The sequence below is a fragment of the Mercenaria mercenaria genome, unplaced genomic scaffold, assembly GCF_021730395.1.
Source record: "Mercenaria mercenaria strain notata unplaced genomic scaffold, MADL_Memer_1 contig_4671, whole genome shotgun sequence".
In the NCBI taxonomy this organism is placed as follows: Eukaryota; Metazoa; Mollusca; class Bivalvia; order Venerida; family Veneridae; genus Mercenaria; species Mercenaria mercenaria.
This window is the reverse complement of record NW_026462917.1, coordinates 1-23,914: the sequence shown is the minus strand read 5'-3', so window position 1 is coordinate 23,914 and position 23,914 is coordinate 1. Positions and strand designations below refer to the sequence as shown.

Genomic DNA, 23,914 nt, shown 5'->3' with positions numbered 1-23,914 from the left:
TCTGTTTGCGGGGCTGCATTCCCAGCGAACTCGGTTGTGAAAAGACACGCAAGCGTACACAGAAAATCAGAGTATGCTTGTCTCGAATTCTGAATGGAAACTAGGAGAAAGCAATGGTATATCGACCACATAGCTGGACACACTGGAGAAAAGAACCAGAAGGGTTCGTGCGGAAATATATATAGGTACCGCACAAGCCTTTGCAGACATAAAACTTTTAACAAGTGAGTACACATCTATTTGATAAAGATTGTGCTCTGAACAGTATTCACTGTGTGTTTATTTGTAATTAATGTTTTAATGTTTAAATCTGTTTGTATACTTAAATCATTAAATTGTTTTTAGTATTTACTTATATTGTGTTTTATTATAGCGTAAAGAAACGCTGTCGCGTGTCTAAATTCGTTGACATCTGGGTGTCATGGTATTTACACTTAATTTCCATGCGATGGTTTTGTCGATATTGCTGTATCGTCTGTCAGTAATATGTTCGTATTTTGAAAGAAAGTAATTGGTTACCCAAGAAAATGTTCTTGATTTGACAAATCAATGTAATTTCTTCTTATTGAAAAGTTGTTAAAGATTTTGACATGAATCTTTAAGAAAGTCAAGTATTTACTTTTTGCGCTTATGAACTTTTTCTTTTAATATCAAACCAAACATTGTTTTACCAGGTGCATTTTTGTATCTTTTTATTTTCATCTTTTTTTTTTTTTGTATTTTTCTGAGGTTTTAAAGAAATTTCCTGTGATAAAAATGTACTGACAGTGGTGACCACAGAGAAGCGTGTAAATATTTCTGCCTCAGCCTTAGTTATGTTTGTGGTGGGAGACATATTGAACAAAAATCCTCGACCCGGGCACTTAAGAATTATGACCATTGAATTACCGAAGATACTGATGCAAGTGATACAGGTCTTTGTGCATGTTTGACTCAGATACATAATTGAGAATGTCTCCTACTACTGTCTAATCATCGTGATTGGTATTTCACGAATCAAGATGATTAGATAGTTGTAGGAGACATACGCTTTTCTCAAAAGCAGCAGCAGCTCTAGTTTTTTTAACTTCTGTATGTATTTAGAAATTCAATGAAAGTCTACTTAATCATGATATCACACGAGTTAGAAAACTCTCTCGAAGGTCAATGTCAAATACATTGTATGATCTCCAAGCTTTTATATAGACCTTTTGATATCTATCCAACTCTGTTTGAAATAAAGTGAAAATTCGATAATTTAAATGTTCATGCTTCAAAAAACGTGGTCAAAACACTATTATCCTTTTAAACATACAATTTTGTGCCTTTCGTTTCGTTACGAGTGACAGCTCTTATATCAGTTGTTGTGTTGTTAATGCTTGCTGTAACCTTCACACCACCACTGTTTTGTTAGAATAATACAGAATGATTTATTGATCTCAACAAAAGAAATCACAAAAAAAAGTAAAAATAAGATGAAAAAAAAATGATACAAAAATGCACCTAGCAAAACAATGTTTGGTTTGATGTTGCTGCTTGCAGGTTTGTCATACTGATATTAAAAGAAAAAGTTCATAAACGTAAAAAGTAAATACCTGACTTTCTTAAAGATTCATGTCAGAATCTTTAACAACTTTTCAATAAGAAGAAATACACTAATTTGTCAAATCAAGAACATTTTCTTGGGTAACCAATTACTTTCTTTAAAAAGTACGAAAATATGACTGACAGACGATACAGTAATATCGACAAAACCATCGCGTGGAAATTTAGTGTAAAAATGTAAAAAGCAATTTAACACGATTTTGAGTTTTTTTACTTACCGCAGCGGCAGACACTGACAAATTGATATTAAAAACAATAAGTAATTAAAACTATTTTTCCTCGCTTTAAAATTACAGAGTATTGCAGGTATTTATAAAACGATTACTAAACTGCCATGTTGAAAAGAACCTTTTTCATTGACCCATTTTCAAATCTTGTTTCAGACCCATGACACCCACAAAGGTGTCAGCGAATTTAGCCACTCGACAGCGTTTCTTTACGTTTAATGAAACACAACATACATAAATAATTAAAAACAATTTAAATGAATTAAATATACCAACAGATTTAAACATTAAAACATAATTACAATTAAACACACGGGCATTGAATACTGTTCAGTGCACATCTTTATCAAATAGAAGTGTATTCACTTGTTACAAGTTTTCTTATGCCTGTAAAGGTTTGTGCGGTACCTATATACCTTTCCGCAAGAACAATTCTGGTTTCTTTTTTCCTGTGTGTCCAGCTATGTGATCGATAAACCGTTGCTAGCCCCAAGTTTCCATTCAACATTCGAGACAGGTATGCATACTCTGGCTTTCTGTGTATGCTTACTTAGCTTTTCATTTAAGAGTTTGTTGGAAATGCAGCCCCGCAAACAGAACACTTATGTTCTTTCTTTTCTTCGTGATCACCACACCTGTAACTTATGAAATTTCCAGTTGTAATAATTTTTGTGAAGAACCTGTGAATTTCTTGATTGACCATTGCGTCAACGAATCGCCAGGTATATAAAAAGTAATCAGTGGTCTCAAAAATGGTCATTTAGGTAGTGAAAGTTTGTATAATCCGTGTATTAAGATATTTATTTAACATAATTAGATATGTGTGACTTTAAATATAAAAATCTTAAAATTACCTATGGTGCGTCATATTTACTCTGCTGTAGAATTCTTTCCCACAGCATATGAATGGAGTACTTTTCTCGTGCCTTCTCATGTGAGCATTTAGGCCGGATCGGCTCTTGAACCTTTTCCAACATGTTTGGCAAAGATGCTCTTTTTTTACTGTAATAAAATGAGAAACTCTTGTAAACTTAGGGTACGCAAAATTATGTTTTCAAACAGAAGTTTTGGAAAGTGGAAAATGTGTACGTGAAAACCATCCAAACTTAGGGTGTACGTGAAAACAGCCAAAATGTACGTGACGGCCATCATTTGAGAAAATATTGTTATAGGTGCCGCGTAGCTTGGCAATTCTTTCTAGAAAATTGAAGGATATCATTTCGGGAGCAAACATTGTTCAATTTATTTACAAAACACGCCTTTTTACGGTCATATTTATAATAAACCAGATGTACGTGGAGTCCATCACTCTTGTTTTGGGGTGCTTTTCGTCAAATTCAATGAATGTTCTCGGAAAGTATAAGGATTTCAGCCTTAAAACAGGTATCAAAATAAATCGGAAGTAAAGCCGCATATGATAGGGTACATGCCGACAAAAACAAAAGTTATTAAGTACCAGATTACCTTGTTTTTAAGGAAATATCGGCTCTTCTAGACGCCATTTTGTCCGTGTCAACCGACTGTTTACATCACGTGATTCCCCGCCGTGCTATTGAGAGATAAGCGGTAGCAACTTTACACAAAACAGGAACACGGACGAAACTGTTCTGGCCAAATAAGAAAAGTCAGATTTAATACACCAAAGCACGCGGAATACGGTAATGTCTCGACAAATACACATACAGAATAAGTATCAGCATGGATTAAATACTAGTGATAGAAAATACATTGCTTAATACGTGACTAATTACATGTAACGAAAATACATGAAACACAGAGTTCCCAGCCATATACATATAGGAAACTGCTTTAAAAGTGCTAGTAGGCACAATAGGTAACATTGAGTTGACGTTTCTCTATATATACTACGGCACAAACCAACTCGAATTGTCACCAATGACATGGTAAATATTTTTAGGACAGCATATCATATATTTGAGCTTTTACGAAAAAAAAAAACACTACCAAAGTGTATAGCTACACGTACTTTCTACATAAAATTATTAAGAGCATTTTATCGAAAAAGAATTCATGAAGCGATATATGCCGTTTTAATGTAACCCTTAGTATTTAATATGTGACAGTCACACCCTTTTGATTTTTGATGTATGAAATATCATTATTACTTATGTTACCCTGCCTAACTAAACCATAGCATGCACAATAAAGAACGTGTGCCAGTTGTCTTATTAAGCACACAAGGAAAGAAGTAACTTATATTTCTTTTTTTTTTTTTTTACATACCTGTTGACATTTGATTTAGTTGGTAACATTAAATTGTGAGATAAAAGAATAAAGACCGTTCGGCATACAAAAGGAGAGCGTAGTTAAGTGCAATTTTACTAGTATCTGTTAAGCGACGACAATGGCTATGATTAAAATCGGCTGCCACATTTTTATAAATATTAAATATATTTTCTCCTGTATATGATATGGTTAACTTATATAACTGTCATAGCTATGAACATCTGAAGAAGATAGTAAAACGTATTTAATATTTTCTAATTACTTCTCTTGTAGCCCTGCAGTATAAAGTCATGTGCGAATTAAAAGTAGTGTTTCCTGACAAAGAAATCATACATATTCTGTGTTTCGACAACTGCTTTATCTGCTTTAATATACAATTTAAAGCATTAAGGAATTTGTACTTACATTTCGAAGATACTTCAATGTGATGATAAAAACGGTAAAATTATATGTACATGTCCCTGTCCTACAATTGGTCTGCCAGATAGAAAGCTGTCTTCTGCTAACATTTGTTTGAGCTGGGATGTCATTTATGTGCAGCAGGTATTGTAGGGAACTTAACACAGTACCTAGAGGGAAACCTGATGTGACTGATGCAGAGGAATAAGAATGGCCTTCAACGACGACGTGTCGGCTTCTTCCTGTAAGAAAGCTCTTGGTCCAGGATACCGTTCCACCTCCGATTCTGTAATGGTCCAGCTTAATGGACAAACGTTTTTGTGGAACCTTGTCAAGTGCCTTGCTGAAGTGAAGGAACATAGCATCTGTCTGCTCACCTATCATCAAGCCCAGAGTGTCAGTATGAATTGACTTTCAAATGGTCTCCTCTTCCTGAAATTATGCTGTTCATTTACAAGGATATCGTTGACATTAAGGTGTTTCATAATCTGACAGAAATGATGTATTCCAATACCTTGCTGCAGACAGAAGTAAGAGAGATTTGCCTATAGTCGACTGGACTGCTGCGAACTCCTTTCTGAAGATGGGCGTCACGAGGGTTAGTTTCCAATCATGTGAACCTCTGCCTTGCAGCAAGAACGCCTGGAATATGAGTGCCTGGGTGCTAGTTCTCTGGCAAACTCGTCTGGACCTTTGGCCCCATGTGAGTTCAGGTCGCTTCGAAGCTTCTGCATAGATTGCTTTCTAATGTTGAATGGCTGTATAGCAGGATATGGGTCACCATCTAAGGTTGGAAGGGCGCACTATCATCCTGAGAGAAGACACTACACTACTGTTGACTGAGGAGTCTTTCTTTGGGGCGCTGTATATGATCCTTCTGATTTAAGTGGCAGTATCCCGCTGTTGTCAATTCGTCTACCTTTAATGAAGTAGTAAAGTGTCTCAGGATTGTTATCCTCGGTGACAATGTCTTTCACATAAGTCTTTTAGGCTCTTCTACATTCTACCTGGCATTCCGTTTGTAGCTGTTTTTAGCATGTAATGTCCTTAGTTTCACAGTTTTCCTGGCTTTAATGTACGTCCCCTTTCTTTCGTCTTGATACTAGGTGATTTACTTTTCTGGTGTCCCACGATTGATAAAAGTGGGTAGAGGTAAGCTTTAATGGCACTAGTTTGAATTTTAGCTTACCGGAGCACGAAGGGCTCAATGTGAGGTATTGTGACCGGTCTTTGTCCGGCGTCCGTCTACTTCCCTCATCCGTCGTCAGTCAACATTTGTCTTGTAAACACTCTAGAGGCCTCAGTTGTGACCTAATATTTATGAAACTTTGTCAGAATGTTTGTCTTGATGATCTCTAGATCAAGTTCGAAACTAGATCACGTGGGATTAAAAAGGTCAGTAGGCCAGATCATAGGAAAAGCTTAAGAACACTCTAGTGGACGCAGTTGTGTCGCAATCTTTATAAATCTTGGTCAGAATGTTTGTTTTGATAATCTCTAAATTATATTTGAATATGGGTTATTTGGAATCAAAATCCCGGTCAAATCAAAGGAAAATATTGTGATCATTATAGAGGCCACAGTTTTGACTCAATATTTATGAAACTTGGTCGAAATATTTGTCTTGATAATCTCTAAGTCAAATTTGAAACTGGGTCATGTGCGGTCAAAAACTAGGTCACTAGGCCAGATCAAAGGAAAATCTTGTTAACACTCTAGAGTCTACAATTTAGGTTTGAAACTCATGAAAATTAGTCAGAATGTTTGTCTTGATGACCTCTAGGAAAAATTGAAATCTGGGTCATATAGGGTAAAAACTATGTCAAATCAAAGGACAAGCTTGTGCCTCTATCGTTCTGAAAATTAATCAGAATGATTTTCGTGTTTATTTCTAGGTCAAGTTCGAATATGCATCATGTGGAGTCATAAACTACGTCATCCGGTCAAATTAAAGGAAACGCTTCATAACACTCCAGAGGCCACATTTATAAACATATCTTCATGAAACTTGTTGGAAATGGTGATCTTGATGATCTTTAGCCCAAGTTTGAATCTGGATTAAAGAAAAACCGTGTGCATGCAATATAGAGGCTGCAATTTTTATTTAATGTGCATGAAACCTGGTCAGAATGATTGTCTGCATGAATTCTTGAATGTAGTGGGGTAAACAACTAGGTCACCAGATCAAATAAAAGTATAAGCTTGTTTTCGCCCTATGGGTCACAGGTTTAATTCTATCTTTATGCCAAATAAAGTATATGTTATTACATGTTATAAAATATTTGTTATCATCAAGTTTTGGAGGATTTCAAATCTGGGTCACGTGGAGTCAAAAACTAGGTCACTAGGTCAAATAAAAGGAAAAGCATGTCTACACTCTAGAGGCCATTTTGTTTTGCTTCAAATTTCCCGAAACTTTGTCAAATTGTTTGTTTTTATAACATTTTGGACAAGTTTGAATCTGGGTCTTGCGGGGTAAAATACTATGTCACTAGGTCAAATCAAAGAATGCTTGTTTACACTCGATAAGCCACGTGTTTTTGTCCTATCTTAATATAAATTGGTCAGAATATTGGTCTCCATGAAATCACTAGGTGAAACATGTTTACACTGTTATGTTGTGTTACAAAGGTGAGCAACCTAGGGCTATCGTGGCCCTCCTGTTTCAACTAGTGATTGCCTAGTTGTGGAAGAGAGGTCTAGGATGTCTTTCCCTCTGGTTGGGAAATCCACTACCTGGTCCGAGCAAGTATCAAATACAGTGTTTATAAAGTGTAGATTTAAGAATGTGTTGTAGGTATGCCCGTGTTGGAGACCCAGTCGATTTCCAGTAGTTTTGCGTCACCTACTATCTAGCTGCTTTGGAATGAGTTTGATGAAGGTCCTTTATCTTGTCGATATAGTCAGAGTCGCTGTTTGGTGGTCGGTACATATCAGTGTCTGTTTACCGTGAACCTGAAATGACGCTATGCAGCGTTCTGTGTCTGTGCTTTTTATAAGCTGTGTACCAGTTAAGTTAATCTTGGCAGTAATCTAAACGTCTTGTGGTATGTTCTAACATGCCTCGCAGTGAAGTTTTTCTATTTCATGGAAGCCTCCGTGCAGCTAAGTTTCAAATCTAATAATAAGGTCCGGCTTGGTCTAAAGGAGCCAAACCTCTCATACTCTGGAAGTTATTTACCAGTTTCCTTAGGCACTCCAGGTTGCTTTCAATAGTCTCAGAGGTGGAATAATTACTAGGTATACATACAGAGGTATCAAAATGGCTAGATCTACGGTGGTAACTTACATTAGAGCTGATAACTTGGCTTAAGTCCGAAGTGGATTGACCGTTGAAATTGTACTTTTTAAGGTTTGTTCGTTTTTAAATGCTGAAATAATATTAGCTGCTAGTTTGCAGGACGGAGGAGAGAGAGAGAGAGAGAGAGTTGCGGTAATTACGCCAAGTGTCAGTCAGTTATTAACCCGTAAGATGATAAACCGTTGTTCATATTTTATTAGTTGCCGATTGGAGACGGTGACTATATTTGTTTAAACTATAAGCTCTAAGAATTGGCGGCGCATGGTAGAATTATCTGTAAATACGGAAGATGTAAAAACATCTGAAAAGATTTAATCGCTAAGTATATTTCTTTTCAATTAGAAACAATAATTATTAAACATATTAATGTGAAAAAATATAAAGTAAGTCCATTATTTTAAAACCACGGTATTACACAGTTTTGGTTACAGAGCTACATGTATTGTTTAATCTATCTGTCCCATGCCGATTTCTTTTTGAATATCAGCCGTTCATATTAATCATCAGACAGACTACGGGTGTCCAAGATAAATAAAGATATATTTAATCTTCAAGATATTTTTACTGTCATCTGGATACCTTCTTGATCAATGTAAACTAATGAATTATCCTGATACGAATTTTGGCGGATATAACGGTAGCAGTATGGGGTTTCAGAATGACGCCGGGAGTACGCTGCACGATGCCTATTCATTTCCGTCTTTTTGTTCATATAAACGTTTATACTACATACATTTTTCATTTTCAGTGCACAAGTGCATTTCAATGACGTAGAACCATACATAATCAGTTAGTACAACATATCTTCATACCAAATATCAATTTAGCTCTTAGTATTTCTCAAATAAAAAATATGTTTGCATAAACAGTTGAATAGGATTTGAACTTCCTTCACTTTCTTATAATGTTTGCTTAATTTTTATTGATAAAGAATTACATATGTATGAATTTGTGGAAGTTGTATTTGATGTACCCATAGTACCATTCATGAAAGAATCCATGATATTTAAATATCAGTTTGTCCTCATCTTAGCCCAGTTTCTTTATTAAATAGTTTTATTCAAGCCAGAAAACTGTCGCTTCTTTATTCTGAAGTAAATTGTAATGGTGCAGATCATCAAAATAATTCAATTTTTAATGTGATACTCTCATTAGCTTAGTGGTGTTACCAGTTTGCGTAACATGCAATCTTTTGTTCAATAGAAATAAAACAAATGTAGAATGTCAAAAGGCACTGACTCTCTCATTTTCGTAACTGTTGTTGCCTTGGCCTTGATTGTCTGAAAATAAAAAAGCATACAATGATTTTGGAAATAGCTTTACATATAATATACCCGAGACCTCCATGGGACGAGTGGTTGAGATCACTGACGTCACATGACTTTGAAGGTCGGTGGTTCTATCTGAGCATTGCTTCAGGCATGAGCGGGCACCTAGAGTCACATTACCCCAGGCAAAAGACGGTAAGTCGCCATATAGCCTTTAATTGTGTCGGTGTGACGTTAAACCTAACAAACAAAGCGCAACATTTTTCCTTGTACCACTTTTCTTTTGAAATTTCAGATAATACTGTTTTTCTGACAACGACAAGCACATACTAAACGGTTGAACTTTCACTCAAGTATAATAAACCATTTTTAACATGCAGAGTTTCCATATGTAGATATTCAAGACGTATTATTCCGTACCTATTTTGATAAAGTCTATTCATTTAAAATTTAAAATCATTTCTGACGTATACATTTCATATCAGATGTATGACGTTATTTCTCATGTCGTTTTAATGTTTTCTGCCTCAAAGAAAAGTATTATTGCTTTTCAAATTCATTCAGTCAATGTAGATTTATGTATTTTAAACGTTTAATTTAGAATATTATAGATACATGTAATTATTAGCTTTGTATCAAAAACTATGCACTCGTTGTGTATTGGAATCATACTTTGCTCCTTAAATCGCGCAAAATTCTCCGCGAAAGAAGTGATGCATATCCTTGATACAAATCAAATAACCTATAATTAATGGTTCAGTGGTTTTATGAGATTTTAAAAGTGTGCACATACCATTCAAGTTGTCTAATGTGTCATATTCTGTTTCCACCTGTGCATGAGTGATGTCTGGTGTTGCGTAATCATGTTTGCTATCACTTGTACTGTAAAATCAAAGTATTTGTAAATCTGATTCATCAAAACTATTCAAAAATCTATGATATGCTAAAAGCCAGTAAAAGTTTAATTCATTATTTTGTCAAGACTGTTGCACGTATGTGTCAGTATAAAACTACGCCTGTCTGTAAAGTAGAACGGCAATTACTTCCAGTTATATTAAGCGGTCCCTTAGAAGCAAAGAGCTAACTTCCTAAAGTGAATTTTGCCCTTATTTGTGGAAACAGTCAACTTCATTTTGCAGCCAGAGGATGTTTCCCAGAATTCTGGATGATTAATTCAAGTTTGAGTTTATGTCTTACATATGAAATATGACCGATTGGGTTTCTGTTACCTGTTTCTCTTTCTGTATTTATATATGATGAAACTTATTGCTACAATCACAAACAAAACTGCTGTAGAACCACCAACTGCTACTCCAATTATTTGGGCAGAACGATACTCACTGCTACTGCGAACGTCTGTCTTATTTTCAGTTTTAATAACTTCGACTGTAAAATAAATACATATATTCCTAAAAGATCTTGCGAATCGTAATTTGTGATCTGTTAGTATTTGCAAACTAGAACTCTTTCATTACCGTTCATCTCAATCATGCGCTTTGTACATTATCTCATCATCACATACCTTTATGTCAAGTTTAAAGTCAAAACCTTGAATTTGCATGAATATATGCTAGGTAAATGAATTATTACGGACTGAAAGACATACAGTAGGAAAGCATACCTGTCATCACATAAAAGTTCGATCACGTGTAAAATGCATAAGTGAAACATGTATATATCAGATCAATAAAGTATTTCTGGAGATATCAATTTAATCGAAACTTTATTAAGATAGGACCTTTTATGCCAAAAAAAATGTTTTACCAAACAAGTGATATCTTTTGATTTTTTTTCACATGAATGTGTCAAAGTTTCCATCACTGCACGTGCGTTGAGAAATGAAATATTTGGACTGGTTGTCTGTCTTAAATACACAACATGCTTTTAATTAAACATTTGTTTATACTGAATTACAATCCTCTAACGTTTGATGAATCTAGGTAAAATACTTTTTGAGACATAAGCAACACAAACATTTACGCCCTTTATCCATATTTTTATTCAGTCAATTGCAATTAAAACACTTGTCAGGCTGGGCAAAATCCCCTTTTTCCTAAAAAAACATAAAAACAGAAGCACAACTTCACATACTGAACACATTTAACAAGTCCATGATGCCAAAGACGTTTTTTAGATATGGATATGGAATTCGGACGGACGGACAAACGGACGGATGGAAAACTAGACCAAATGACAAGGGTAAATCTAAATGCCGCCCTCCCCCCTCAACACACACACACACACGCACACACACACACGCACACGCACACGCACACACACACACACACACACACACACACAGAAAAAAGATGAAGAGCACAAAAAGAAAAGACCTATCCTCGAAACCCATTAGTTTTGGATCAGATAGTAAGATGTCACTGCAAATGATATCACAACATGTAGGTTACAGTCTCTCTTCCTGTTATACAAGAAAACGAAGAAGGACAAAAGTTCCACTTGGATGAAAATTGTCAATCTATTCACTTTGTTAACACTTTTAAACAAAAGTATCCAATTTATTTTGTAACATTGTTATTTTAAAAAATCTGGGCCATAAGGTTAAAAGAGGTTTTCGTTTTATCTTGTTTTATCAGCCGTGGTAGACTAAAAAGCTTAACGTGCATAAAAGTGGAAATGGCAGAATATGTACTCTTGACTACTAGCATGTTATTTTTTCACTTACCGTTATGATATACTTTAACATTGGCAAGTAGGTATTTATTTATACCTTAACCAAAGGCACATAACAGACTGTTTATCTTGCGTTTGCATATCTCCAACAAGATATATCACATATATGAATATGAGGTGAGCACAATATCGCTTTTTTTCAATACTTATGTTCGGCAAACACACGCCTTAAATAAAGACCCATTCCAAAAATAAAATTCATTAAAATACTCGGACTAAATACAATTCATAACCAAACAGCAGAACAAACACATAAATTTGAAAGATCTCCTAAACTAACAGAAGCAAAATGCTCCGAATGAACAACCAATTTCTATTATCAACCATTTAAAACATTTCAACCTGTAAACAATACCACAAATATCTAGATAAAAGCACAAATCGGCACACAAGTCAACAATATGGACAACAAATCATGAAAATATAAATCTATTTGAGTCACATACCGTTTTATCGTATAATCTGGTCGAACATTGGAACACATTTTAAAAACTCAAAAGAAGAACATTGTCCATTTCATGTTGAGAATACAAAAATGTACATACCAAAATTAATGTTGAAGCTACGTATCAACATAATACATTTGATTATTCACAAATGTTCATATCATATTAAATACTTCTGTATAGTTTGAAATCTTCCCTGGAACAAATTAAAGAACAGTTATAGGACGACTATTTCAAACAACAGCTACGTTTTCCCGTTTCGTATCATATGTTATATATATTGTCATGTATGTTGATGGTGTTACTTTCTTTAACACCCCCTCCCCCTTCCTGACACTACTTCTCCTGTTTATTACTGTTAGCGAGGTGAGGTGCCAACAATATACTGATTTAAGCTGTCAACAGTTGTTTAAGCCCACGGCCGTTCCCGGGCATTTTCCTGCTTTATTCCTCTAACACCACTTTCTTTACCCCTTTCCCATTCATATCATCCATCTAATTCAAATATACCTGTTTGTAGATATCTAAAGCAACCCGTTTGTCTTTTCTTTCCACTACAGTGTCTTTTTATGGCGGACCTACATTGCAATGTGTGGCTCAGTTTGTATTCTATGCTTAAAGAAAATTTACTCTTACCTTTTGTTTTATTTTGTAAGCATACATGCACAAATATTGTTCGGGTCACAAAATTGAATATTTTCAGAGTTTGAAGACGATATTAACAAACGTTCAATGGACTACGTTTTACCAAAACTAACAATAACAAAGTTTAATGATTATATTAATTTTGGATTACCACGAAAAAATATAAAAAAGGGATAACAACATAAAACCGCTACCTTCATTACAGTGTGAACCAGTGTATCCGGATCGGCATTTACCATGGCATATTCCGTAATTATTGGTACATGTACCCTCCGCACAAAAACACGTTTCAGTGCATTTATCTCCAAAGGTATCTTGTGGACATTCTGGAAAATCAGATTTGCATTTATTTGCGACATGTAAAGTTGATAACACCTAAAATTAAACATATACGAAAGAAGCACTAGTATACAGAAATCAAATGTACCGATACATCAAACAAAAAGAAAAAAGTCGGGTTAAACGTCCTTTCAAGTAATATAAACGACGGTGTCTGCTTGATTTTGTTTTGGGTTTAACGCCGTTTTTCAACAGTATTTCAGTCATATAACGTCGGGTGTCTGCTTGAAGCAGTAAGCACAATGTCCACAGATTTAGTGCTGGCTCACTGGAATATCTCGACATAGATCAGTGACAGTCACATTATACTGACACCTAGAATATAATATCAATGCAGCGCTCCAAGCGAGGAAGCTCCTAGTACTTTTTTAATTGTTTGGTATGGCATTGCTAAGAATAGACCCCACAACCTTTCGCACATGAATAGGAACTCTATCAACAGAGTGCTAGAGGGAACATGACGTTCTTGACAATTTATATCTTCGAGTATTTGCATATTTATTTACTTTATCCATTCGAAATTAATATATGATTAAGATTTTAAGACAATGCACTTTCCGTGCAAATTCAAATCATTCAGACTTTAGAGAGTTCTTATAATGTTACACACGCCAATATAGTTTTATGTTAAACAACACGTATGATGTGGTAGATCAATTTAATGCGTATGGCGTATTTTGCTCTTGTTCCAGTTTGGCATTTAGATGTATAAAACAATATACACAACGATACTGTCACGATATTTAACAAATTTCCGCTGACACATAAAAAAAGCAAAAAAACATATTTGATGTCCGAATGAAAAGAATACTGTCATTTATTTTGTCACAGCCTTTCTGTTGATTTAAATTACGTTCTATTAGTATGCTACATAAACGAGATGTTTTCAGTTATCTTATTTTTGACGTGTTTCTAGGAAATTAAACCATATGTCTGTCAAAAAATGTTCCTGCTAGAAATAAATGATACAGACCGTAAATAACATCATTTGTAAGCGAAATACAAATCAAAGGCCTGAAGGGCCTGAGTCGGCTAATGATTGATGTACTGACAGTATAGTCTACCAGTTTCAGTTTGTTTTTAGTTTTTTTCTTAAAATTTCATAACACAGCTCGATATTTACCCAAAATATTATATCCGGATACAATTACACTTTTCTCCAGTTTCAACAATATATTTTACAAATTGTGATGATACGAAGACATTTAGCAGCAATTGGCAGTATCTGACATTAAAGTTTACGGTTAAATTACCTCTTATTTAAATCTTTTCATAAAAAAGTTGTTTCGTTTCGTGAAAGCAGCCAAACATAGACGATCTACTTTCGATTCCAAAGACTACAAGAAAGTACAATTTAATGTTTCGCCGATTTGTTTATTTCTCGAAAAATAACAATTAAAATCATTTTTAATATCAGTAGTAACTAACCAAACCAGTAAGAGCTTCTTCTTCCGATAATTTATCCGTTTACTGACTGCAAAATTCAAATCACGCAAAATTTATAGAAATCATACGATGCGTGTTTACGTTCAATGTGGGAGAATTAAGGCTGATCGGCAATGTTACCTAACGCATCCAGACGATTCAGATTTTGTTTTTAAAAAAGCATTGTGTGCGTTTCTGTAATTTTATATACGTTTTTATACGCTTAGAAATTATTAGACATGCGTATTTACATTATTTCTATACGTAATTTACGCTAATACGCATCTTATCTGGAGCCCTGTGGAACTATTTTTTGTCTTTCGCTTGATGTTACCCAAGCTTTGTAAGCCTGCGCAATTCTTAAAATGCACATTTATGCTTAATGAATTACATTCGAGTATTGCACATAAATATGACAGATTACATCGTATATTGGTCATAGCAAAGGGAATTGACTCAATTTAACTTCATTCATGCAGTGAACTGTTTGAAGTTTGAGAAATCTAATGGAACTACATCCCTTCACGTGTTATTCGGTCCATTTAGAGAATCGCTGAATAGCAAGGACTCGTCAAAAGGCTTTCAGCCTTTAGCCGACTCAAAAATAATCTATTACTGAAGTAATTTTGATAACTTGATAGTGCACATATAAGTACAAAACTTTACGTAATTCTTTTTTCTCACGTTTGTTGCATGCTATCCCAATCCATCCTGTTTTGCAGGCAGGTGACTGGCAATGACCTGTTATTGCATCACATGCTCGCTCATCTGCACAGTGACATCTTTGTAGGCATTCGTCCCCGAACGTTCCAACCGGACATTCTGAAGAACGTGTGAATAATTTATACACTATATGGCAATCTATTATTTCTATAATTGTGTCAGGGTTAATAATTCAATAAGTCTGTTCGTAAAATGCGCAAAAGATCAGTTTTATGTTCAACTCAACCCCGTCTCATGTTGAATGAAAATCTTTTTAATATTCCGCGAGAAGATATAAAGGCTGTTTTTGTTTTATAATTGTTGCAAAAAAAAATAACTAAATAAATAAGAAAAAAAAAAACATATTTACCTTGTTAAAATAAATTCAATGAATTCAATGTGATTACATTTTCACTACTATTGTCACAAGAACAATGGCAATATTTCTCGAAATTAGATATTATGTTTTTGCTATATTATATGTAGCAGTAAGATTTAACTATGGAATATACAATACCCCCTTTGTAAACACGAACTTCGCACAATGTCAATATGCCAGGCCTCTGTATTTTGATGTATCTCGTTACAACACTTGGAAATGTTAGTTCATGCTTGCTGCCTAAAACCTTTCTAGTATTGTTTCCGATTAAAACATATGAATATGCCATGGTGCCGTTGGCAAAGTAAAGTTGAAAATCTGTCAGTTGCTGAAACGTTTGTTCTGTGTAAGGAAAGAGACGATTACTGTATGAGAAACAACACACATTAAATATAAGTTACGTATCAGCTGTATATTTAGTAATTTCAAATGTGTTTTATTGTCTTTCGGTACATCTACATCACACTACAAGTGCGGCAAATGGGCCAATACGACAGCCCTTGGACAAAGGTCATTTGAAATCCCTTGAGAAATGACATTATATTATGACATAAACATATTGGAAATAGACATGGACATTAGCAAGGTGTAGTTGTTTGCTCAACCATGTTCCACAGTTTACATGTCTCATTTATGGTATTCTGTGCATGTACGATAAAGAATGCGTATCATTTCGTACGATAGTGTTCCAAGTGTAAATTTCAAACATGGTCATCTTCTAATATAATAGTAGTAAAAACAGCTATTTTATTGTAACAAATGGGCGCATTCTGGGATGATCTTGTTACTTTTTTTAAAAAACTCGTTTCAGCACGCAAGCGCTGTTGCCATCTGGTTTTAATTTTTTAACAGACATATTTTGAGCATTAAATGAAGTATGTTGAGTTCACTTATATAAATCTATGGCTTGATCGCGAACATTGAGTGCCAGACTTACATTATATAAATAGACATGTATTACAGAAATGCTTTCGACAGAAGACGTCCTGTACTTAAGTGCCTAATTTTGACATATATTGGTATCCTATCGATGGTTTGATAATATCAATTGCTTTCTTTCACAGCAAAACAGAACATACTTGAAAGTAACTATCCGAAAGGCGAAACATAGTTTTTTTAGCAATTTTCCCCTTTCATTTCATTCATACGATATGTTGGTTCTGTTCTATAGAATAGGCTTTATTTAACAAAGAAAAGATGCTTTAAGTAATAAATAGGTGGTTGTTTTCATTAATATTAAATTAAGTTTACCAGATTCCGAAGCTGAGTAGAAAGTCATATTTGATACTGACTCAATAACATAACATTTTAACAAAGTTTTCTATTTTTTATATAGGGAGAAACCTATGTTAACCTGTTAACAGAGAGCTTGTTACTCTCACGTGCACATTTTAAATATCCATAGCCTACATATGCATGAACTTTAATAGGAGCTCTTACTTTGTCAATATATAGGCCACAAGAATTCTAACTAGTAAATGTCAACAAATGTTTACGTAGACGTGTTGTGCATACGGGTTCTTTAATGAACATAAATATAAAACGTTTTATTTGTAATGTATTTTAAGTGAGGGAAGATAAGAATGATCAAACATATTAATTAACACGATCCATATCTGGTATCGCAGAAACAAACAAAATCTAAGAAAAAAAGTCAGTAACATGCACTGCATATTGTTAAAAATACCTTATTGTATCGTTGTGTTCTCTGTACAAAGTAAATTGCTTGTCATGCCAAATGTAGTTAATTTCATTTAGATTTGCAATCTACAGGAAATTCGACCTTATAAAGCGTCGGTTGGGAACGACGGAACATCGAGAATCAATTGCATCTCATCACTGTTGGTTCGAACCCTCGCTGTTGGTGTACAATTCATTTATGTTAGAAAGCCATCCAATGCTGACTTGCGAAGGTCGGTGGTTATAACCAGGTGCCGGCCCGTGCCTAAAATAAAGCTCAAGGCCGCGAAAAGTTTGAAGTCTCAATATGACCTTAAAGGGTATCTGTTGAACGTTATACCCAACAACAACAACAACCTATCATATGGGGGTATGACATACCATTTGGGTCAAAAGTCAAAGTCCTTAATACACTCTGTAAATATGCACACTGAGCGAGTCAATGTGCACGCTGACCATGTACATTTACACACTTACCGTGAATATCGGTCGGTAGATTATACAACTGCATACTAACCGTGTACTTTTAACGGTTACCGCGGTGTTATTTATGAATCGCTTGCTCAAACTACATGTTTTGATTTGCTAAGGTATTTAGTTGGATCTATAAATATACATTCTTATCGCTAATAGTCATTTCAAATCAAACATTATGGCAAATGTACAAACATATCTTATTACAAATTAATGCTCTGGAAAAACGTTTCAAATATTTCAACCTTGATTCCCAATCCTACCTAAAGGTCGTTCTGGCTCGAGCATCGGTGCCATGTCTGGAGGCAAATACTGCTATAGAGTATACCTTATTCCTTAACAAAATACAACATTAATATTTTTCCTACTATTGTACGTGATTTATGTTCGCTATTTTTTTCGTGTTGATTTAAGATATAAGTCGACATTGTTGTTTTTAAGCAAAGATTTTCTGCTTCCAGTTATCACTTAATACAATTGAATATATTTTTTTATTTCACTCGTTGTAACTAGGTATAAACTTTATACATGGAAGTTTTAACCTGTCGACGGAATATTATGCGCTATTTTGACAATTTCGTTTTCTGAATGACACTCGGGATAAAAGAGATAATACAATCCCAGTGGACTGTAGCGTTTCACACTTTGTCACATGTCTTACTGCTGTATTCAGGAAATTAACGTGGATTTATCTACGCCATCAATCAATTTAGATAAATATGTAGAGATATACCCTAAAATTTTCAATGATAGTAATACATTAAATAAAATCTAGAAATTGATTTCCAAGTCCTTGAAATAACCAAAAATTTCACAAATGTGAAGTTTATGACAGATTTGTTAATATCAATAACAGAAGTTTTAATTTTTAATTTAATGTTGTGATCAACAAAGAATGACAGCTCTTGCTTTGGGCTAGTACTTATAAGCAGAGATATCTATTAGTTTACTTCCCTTGCAATTACACACTTGAATGGAAAATGAAAACTGTTTTAGACACAATATCATACTTTTGTTGCACAACAATAACATTAAGGATTTATTCATTTGTGTTTGATTTACCCCTCAAAACATGGTTCCTATAATTCTGTCAACTTGCACATGGTAAAAAATTAACTTTTAACAAGCCAATAATAAAATGAAGTACCAGTAAGTAACTAATAGTGCAGATAATACAGTTTTGCTTGTATCAAAATGTCACAATAGAAGCACTTTTGTAATACAGAACACCTGGTAGGATTAGTAAAGGTGCAATTATATTGATCTCTATTTCCTATGCCTAAAATATGTAGCTTTATTACACTTGATAAACTGTATTAAACAATATACGATACTATAGTTCGACCTTGTGTTTTGATCCGTAACGGATGATACTTTTTTTCCATTGGGTTATATTGATATTTGGTCCAAGCCTGGCTGAAACATCTCTACAGAGTAAGTTTATATGTATGTTGTGTTAACTAAGAACTTGATTATATCGCTGGCGCAATTGGTAAAGCGTAATGATTACAAACCGTGAGATGCGAGTTCAAACCCAGATCACGCCTGTATTTTTTCTCTAATATACATTATTTTTATTTTATCGTAGTCAAGAATCTTTTAAGACTCCTTTAAAAACCATATTATATATTTTAATAATAATGTTTGGCCTTTTTTCATTCTTTCTATATTTTTAATATATCTTGCTACTTTTATTTCGATTTAATTCATGTCACGTATTCAACTTCACTTGCTGTTGACGACCTTTCAGCTGTGTCAGTCATTGAACTGCACAATTTTCTCGTGCAATTTTTATTGAAACAAATGTTTAAAAGAAATAAAAATGTGAACTTACCAAGGCTCGAACTTAGAAAAGTATGTTTGTGGAGCCAACGTTACATCCTTTGGACTATGCATCCGTTTACAGTCATCATTAACTTATACAACTTTACTATAGTATAATGTATTACATATATCTTCGTACCCTTTCTTTTGGCGAACCAACTGTCCTGCATAAATTAGTCACGGCTCACAAAACGTGGTCGACCTATAGTCTGTGGTAAAGGCGGTCAGTTTTGTGACTGTACACTCCATTCGCTGAAGTTCTAATTTTGGAAACGGGTTAACATAACTTAACGTCTAGTGTGTAAATTTACGTCCTGAGCGTGTAAGTTTATGCACTTAGCGTTTATTTTACACGGTCAGCGTGTAAAATACACATTCTATGTGTATATTTATATGCTGAACGTGTATATTTATAGACTAAGCGTTTACTATGGTACCGCTCGAGTGATTGCAGACTTTTGTCCCAGGCGGTACGTGAAATAAGGACATACGTTATTTAATCGAGTGAACCTTATCAGAAGAAATGATCGCAGATCATAGAGATGGCTGTAATAATGATTTGTGTTCATATTCTCTTCTCCTTCTTTATGATAATAAGTTATGCTTACAGCCTCCATTAGTTGGTATCTATATACATATATCTAAATTGTTGTTTATTAGTTTGCTTTCTGAAGATATGTGTACAATTATTACGTACATATTTTTTCATGCTGTTACTTATGAACGGTGATTTGCGATTCTTAATAGCAAGAACATATTTGCTAATGTGCTTATTTAATATTTAAAGTTTCGGTTCAATGAAAATTATTCTTAACAAGAGGGCCATGACGGCACTAAGTCGCTCACCTGACCCACTTTGGTACATAATTTCCTGGTAGATGACTTCTACACAATGCTTTATGCCAATTATCTAAGTTCAATACCTTGAGGTTTTAGACAAGAATAATTTCAAAGTTGTATTTGCAATACGTTTAAGCGACACAAGTGACTTCATAGGCGAGTCCAGTTTTACGGCACACTCTGTAGAGGACTACTATACAAAGCTACATGGCAAATATCGAATATCGATCATGACATTACGGTTTTTCGACATGAACATTTCTTTTCTAAATTGATTCCTGATTTGCAAGTCTATGTTAAACATACGAACGCAGAGCTGGGCCAATTTTGACCCAAGAGACATAATTGAACAAGATAGAAAAAGTGGAAACTCCAAAGGTTGCTCAACACGACAAAAATGAATATGTTGCAGGCTCGTTTCATTGACGGTAGTGGAAATGCATGCTACTAATTTGTTGGAGGACCACTTGACGATGCTATATGACAAGTATCTAAGATCTTGGTCTAGCAGTCTTAAACAAGAAGATTAATATCTATAGTTTTATAAGTCTATTTTCAACAAGTGAACCTAAAGGCGGGGTCAATTTTGACCACATGAACGTCATTTGAACAAACTTGAAGACGGCCACTTCTCAATGCTACACACCCGGTAACTAAGCCTGACGGCTGTGGAGAAAAGTAGTTTTAAATCTTGTCCTTCTGCTACTTGGACTATTGAGGTAGAGGATCAACCAGGCAAAGTTTAATCAACTACAAAGTGGTTTAAGAGGGGATGTTGTTTTGAGAAAAGTGTGGAGCGAAAGACGGACGTACGATAAACGCTGAATGTCACAATAGATCATCCATAGCAATTCGTGCTGAGATGAGCAAATGCCCCGATTAATCTCCTCTTAATAGATATGTAGAAGTGTGTGTTGATTTCTTGCATTAGACACATCTTCCATAGAAATTATTTGCGCTACATTCAAACGTGTTGGTGTTTACTGTTCTTGGTATAACATGATTTTTTAATGTGTATATGGTATTAATACTACTGAATACTGTTAAGATAAGTGTAGTTTACTTCAACAAAATATTCTTTCTTTCTGTTTGTCTTCTACCTGCCATAATGTAAATGAATTTACAAACCATTACGTCTGCTGTACACTGTAATGAGATTTACTGGGAACCGTTTGCCCATATCTACCATCCACCATGATATTTGAGAGTTTTGTGTGCCGCTACAGCAGTTGCAGACGTCAGGGTCTGGGCCTACATTACCATCAATTGCATGATCTGATGTCCAGTTATGAACCGTCGATGACATACTCGTATTGACCAGTTCTGTCATAGTTCTTAAGATGTTCCTGTCTATAAACAAACAGCATTACATAATGACCTAATACAAATGAAATTTCATTCAGTATAAAAATGTTAACTTATTAATTTTGTTTACATTTCTAATTCTTATTGTCCGATGTAAATGTATAGCCCTACTGGTTTGCATCCCGTTAGTCTGTCCGTCTAGAAAATCTGTTGCGACAACAACATACTCGTGACAACTTCAAGAACCTTTGTATGACTGGAGCAATATAGAGATAACGCAAAACATTTTGTTTCGTTGATAAGTCAAATAATGTATTTGCTTTGACAAAGGACACAACAATACGTACAGAAGTACGGCTCCTCTAATAATGAGAATTATTCTTGAGATATTTTCATGTAAGCGGGTGTGTCAGACAGATGACACTTATGATATTATTACTTATTTGTGGCAAGCACTGAAGTAACGGTGACGCTACCAACTGCGCAATGGCATCCCATCCCCCAAAAATGGTCACGTAAATAGAGGTTGTGGGATTATTCAGCTTTGATGTAACCATTCTATGCGCAACCCTTTTTAGTTTGTGGAAGCGTGCGGGTAGGGGTAGCATGGGTAGCTACATGGTTATTTTAGCTCCAGTCGCTGTCGCCGCAAGGGTCCGGGTTGAAATCACAGCCGAAGCACGAAACCAATTGTTTCTAGTTAGAAGGAGACGATAAAAAGAGCACACAGGGCATGCTTGGAATGAAAAGGCATCGGTTTGATTCAGATCCGCTACAAGCCTCTCTCGGTTCGAGATCTAGCCTTGTTTTATAAAGGTTTCCTCCAAATAAACTAGTACAACGCCGTAGCCATTTTCAGTTCTGGGGTGTAAAAGCATGGACGTTTAATGTCGTGATAAATAGATTCCTGCACTTTAAGGATTTTTAAACATGTTTCTGTCACTGGACAAGGACAGCACAAAGACATCAAAGATTCCAAACTTTTCTCTTAAAAGTCAAGTCTTGTTTAGAAGGCTTTGCCTATTAAATTGTAAGACTGTAAGACTGACAGGCATCTAGTACGTATACTTCATACTATTTTAGATAAGGTGTCAGTGAGAAAACGAAGGATGGAGAAGAACTGTCAGAGCTCCGTCGAACATCACAATCTATTTAAAGTAGTCCATTTATACACAAAGACCTCGTAAACACGCGTAAAAATAATATTTTGTTTGAATTAAAGCCCTGGAAACAAATGCTAATTTGGATATGTAATGTTATATCTAAAGTGGAACTTTAATTTAATAGTCAGAGAGAATGTAAATAATATGTTGAAAATAGTGACTAGAAGTATAATAGTGTGCATGAATAACGAGAGTTTCCTTTAACATGTTTAAGGCCGTAGTGATATATTGTTTCGCAAAAGAACGAAAAACTTATTCGTTATTCTACGATAAATCACACTTGGGAACTTGTTATTTCGATTCTAATACGACATACTAGTATCAACACTGTAAAAAAGAAATGGTAACTACTTTTTACGACATGAACTACACCCCGTGCTACGCAACTGGATCATTCTATACATATAGGATGACGTCACTAAAATAACCGTTGATCGATTTCTCCTATATGTTTATAGGTTATGCGCTTGTCGTGTTAGAATTATACATAACCCACTCACCACAAGAAACAAACGTCTTCGGTGAAATGGTATAACTTTGAACAAAGTATAGTAACTGGATTAAGTACGTTACGTTTATTGCGAGAATATACAGTATATGAAGGCACTGCTGTAAACATTTTTTATTAACAAATATAGATTTTTACAAATTAAGTATCACTGCAGAGACAAAACTGTCTATTTTAAATTCGAAAATTAAAACCATTATGTTTTCAAACAAAATACAAAACTAGTAAGACATCTATTTTAACATAGTAATTAGAATTATGATTAAGTACTGAGTGCAAACCTACCGCTTTATCCGTGTCATTTTTAATGATTAAGTGCATGGGTATTGCTGTTCGTCATGGAGAATACATTAAAACAGACTTGCTCAATATCAAATTTAAATGCGCATAGACAGTATAGTACCTGTGTTATCAATATCAATGTTTAATGCATATTAAGAGCAAAATGTGATTTTTGCAAAAAGATC

At 34.7% G+C, this 23,914-nt stretch overlaps 1 protein-coding gene across 1 annotated transcript; it reads right to left on the bottom strand.

Annotated features, from left to right (window-relative positions):
• Positions 1–8,693: 8,693 nt before the first annotated feature.
• Positions 8,694–21,811, bottom strand: LOC128554046 (multiple epidermal growth factor-like domains protein 10). Its single transcript, XM_053535258.1, has 7 exons — positions 21,600–21,811; positions 15,792–15,995; positions 15,257–15,394; positions 13,003–13,134; positions 10,256–10,412; positions 9,820–9,908; positions 8,694–9,038 (listed from the first exon to the last, which is right to left on the bottom strand). Exons 1-7 carry the CDS (start codon positions 21,799–21,801, stop codon positions 8,983–8,985), a joined length of 978 nt encoding a protein of 325 aa, XP_053391233.1. The 5' UTR covers positions 21,802–21,811; the 3' UTR covers positions 8,694–8,982.
• Positions 21,812–23,914: the final 2,103 nt, after the last annotated feature.

Coding starts and splice junctions, on each gene's coding strand:
- LOC128554046 (XM_053535258.1), bottom strand. CDS start 21,801: ATGACAGAACTGGTCAATACGAGTATGTCATCGACGGTTCATAACTGG. Junction 15,395..15,791: donor AGTTCGTGTTTACAAAGGGG/GTATTGTATATT, acceptor CACGTTCTTCAG/AATGTCCGGTTGGAACGTTC. Junction 10,413..13,002: donor TGGTTCACACTGTAATGAAG/GTAGCGGTTTTA, acceptor TTTATTTTACAG/TCGAAGTTATTAAAACTGAA.